We start from the raw sequence: 2,462 nt of genomic DNA on the forward strand, positions 1-2,462 counted from the left end.
CAGGGTCTCACTTCGACTTCCCCGACTACTGTACGCCGGAGGTCAGCGAGATGATCTCGGGAGACTGGTTGGAGTCCACCATCTCCAATCTGGTGTTCACATACTGAAGGAACCATGAAAGACAGCCAACCATAATGTCCCCACCACGTCTAAACAACAATAGCGCCCGACAAGGCAAGTGCGTGCGAGACCAGAATTGTTTTCCGTCATTCTTTCAGTAAATAAGGGAGAGTGAGATAAGGAAGAAATGTGGCCTATATATGCGCGTTGAAGTCCGGGTGTGTGTTGGTGTAGTTAACTGCTCCCCAGACTTGGACTGGACTTAAGGTGCGTGTTTGCCGAGCGCAGCGCACAGATGGGGAAATGCTTAGCTTGCAGTTGGGAGATTTAATGTAAGCAGAGACACGCCCATGCGAGCTGCAAAACGCACGGACTCTAGTGAGAGATATTCAATTCAATCCGCGAGAGGATGCGTCAACTCTCTGGCGCTAAGAGACTGAACACTGATTCTAGAGTTGGTGATGGGCAAGCCTGAACATTTATAGAGAACCTCGCCACTTTTGGTTACCCTTTTGTTGTGTATATCATAAACTCTATGATATAGCCGATTCACGTCGACCATCAAGTTGATATTCAGGTGTATTTCTTTCCGAACTCAAGAATAATTTTAGTATCAATCAACACGCATGCCCCTCCCATAAGGAGGATTTGGTTGTTGTTGTTATTATGCGTCAAGTGTTCATTGCTGCGTAATTACGCAATTTGTGTGACCATAGAACACAGTACACTATCACCAGCTTCTCTTTTCAACGGCAGGACTTTTAAGAAAACAAGACTGACTGAAATAAAACTTCAGAATCAATCCTTTACACTCAGTGCACAATTCAGGACCAATGCTCCCCAACGCGCATTACTCTCCGCTTAGTGCTTCAACAACAAAACGAAAAAAAAAAAAAACTTTGTAGTTCCTCTGTGTCAAGACGACGTTTTTATATTGATGTATTTATACCGGCCAAACTTTTTTATACTTTGAAGTATTGTTCTTCTCGTACAGATCTCGTTTTGTGTGTGTGCACATAAACACCTGTCTGTATCCAGCGCGGAAGGGCTAGAAGTGTATCTTATTTAAATGTCGACGTCTCTCACCTTTAAGGAGATTAAGTGTGTTTATGATTTTCTACTTGTATTTTTGTACAAAATCTATAGAGAGGAGGGAGGGGGTGGGTGGGGGGGGTGGGGGCGAGTGGGTAGCCTACAACATTGTTGTTTGGGTCTCTGATGTTTAGAACGGCAGAGGGGCTTGTTTGGCACAATCTAACCTCACACAATGTTTACAATATGTACCCACATGCTTCTTAAAGGCACAGTGACTCGATTTCACCAGCCAAGTATATAAACAAAGCGCCACTGATGCCACAGGCAGCAGCATGCCCTGCGTGGTGTGACTGCCTGCCTGCGCGCGTCCCTCAGTACACACACACACACACACACACACACACACACACACACACACACACACACACACACACACACACACAGACCTATATGAGTGAGAGGGAGAGAGGGAGAGAGAGAGAGAAAAAGCCTAATTTATATCAGTGGTTCTCAAACGTTTCTTTTTACGACGTATACCCCCATAACTCAGAGAGTGTAGAAATGGAACCAAATGGACCCAAAAGCGTCCATTTGGTTCCCTTTGTACACTCTCTGACTTACAGATCTGCAAGGGTCCATTTGGTTGCTATGGTATCAATAATTTAGCCCCTCGAGGACCCCTGGGGGTCCCCCCGACCCTACTTTGGGAACCACTGATTTATATATATACACCCCCCACCACACGACACACACCGTCGTACTGCGGGGTGCAAACCAGGCTAAAGATCCTAGACCTAGACAGTCACTGTCAGACAGAGCTACATTAATACCTCTGTGTGCATTTTTATTATTGAGAATAAGTTTTATTTGAACCACTGGATGGAATTTTCACACTCATTCCACTTGCCTAGACTTTTTTGGAGGGGAGGGGGACACATGAAGTGCTTCATCTGTTATTGCGCAAAATTGCATCGGAGGAAAAAAAAATAGTATTTAATCTTTCTGTACCTGTTGGCTACGTATAGCAGGCTAATTGTTTTCCTATATTATGGCATGGCAAATAGCATTTGTATTTCAGATTCAGGTATATGTAGCTATAGCTGTTGTGTTTAAGATTTTTAAAAAGAATAATGAACATGAAGATATTTATGTAAACTGACTGTACTATAGAGCAAAGATTGTGTGTTTTATGTATGATTATGATCAACAACAGGCACTAGAGTGGCCATCTTTGGACATCCCCTTATGTTGAAGATGATTGTGTGAGGAGGTTTTTGTTTGTTTTGTTTTGTTTTGTTTCTCTCTCCAGGCATCTTTTCTATTGTCTCTTTCTGTTGTTTTTCATTTGTGCAATATGCTGTGTTTGA

General features: G+C 43.3%; 1 protein-coding gene across 1 annotated transcript in view; it reads left to right on the plus strand.

Annotated features, from left to right (window-relative positions):
- Window positions 1–1,208, plus strand: part of sox4a (SRY-box transcription factor 4a) — a 2,813-nt gene extending 1,605 nt beyond the window's left edge. Inside the window, exon 1 of the mRNA XM_079522740.1 lies at window positions 1–1,208. This exon is cut by the window's left edge and continues 1,605 nt beyond it. Within this exon, the coding sequence (XP_079378866.1) occupies window positions 1–107 (107 nt within the window). The 3' untranslated portion in view covers window positions 108–1,208.
- Window positions 1,209–2,462: the final 1,254 nt, after the last annotated feature.

The sequence above is a fragment of the Electrona antarctica genome, assembly GCF_951216825.1.
Source record: "Electrona antarctica genome assembly, chromosome: 15".
In the NCBI taxonomy this organism is placed as follows: Eukaryota; Metazoa; Chordata; class Actinopteri; order Myctophiformes; family Myctophidae; genus Electrona; species Electrona antarctica.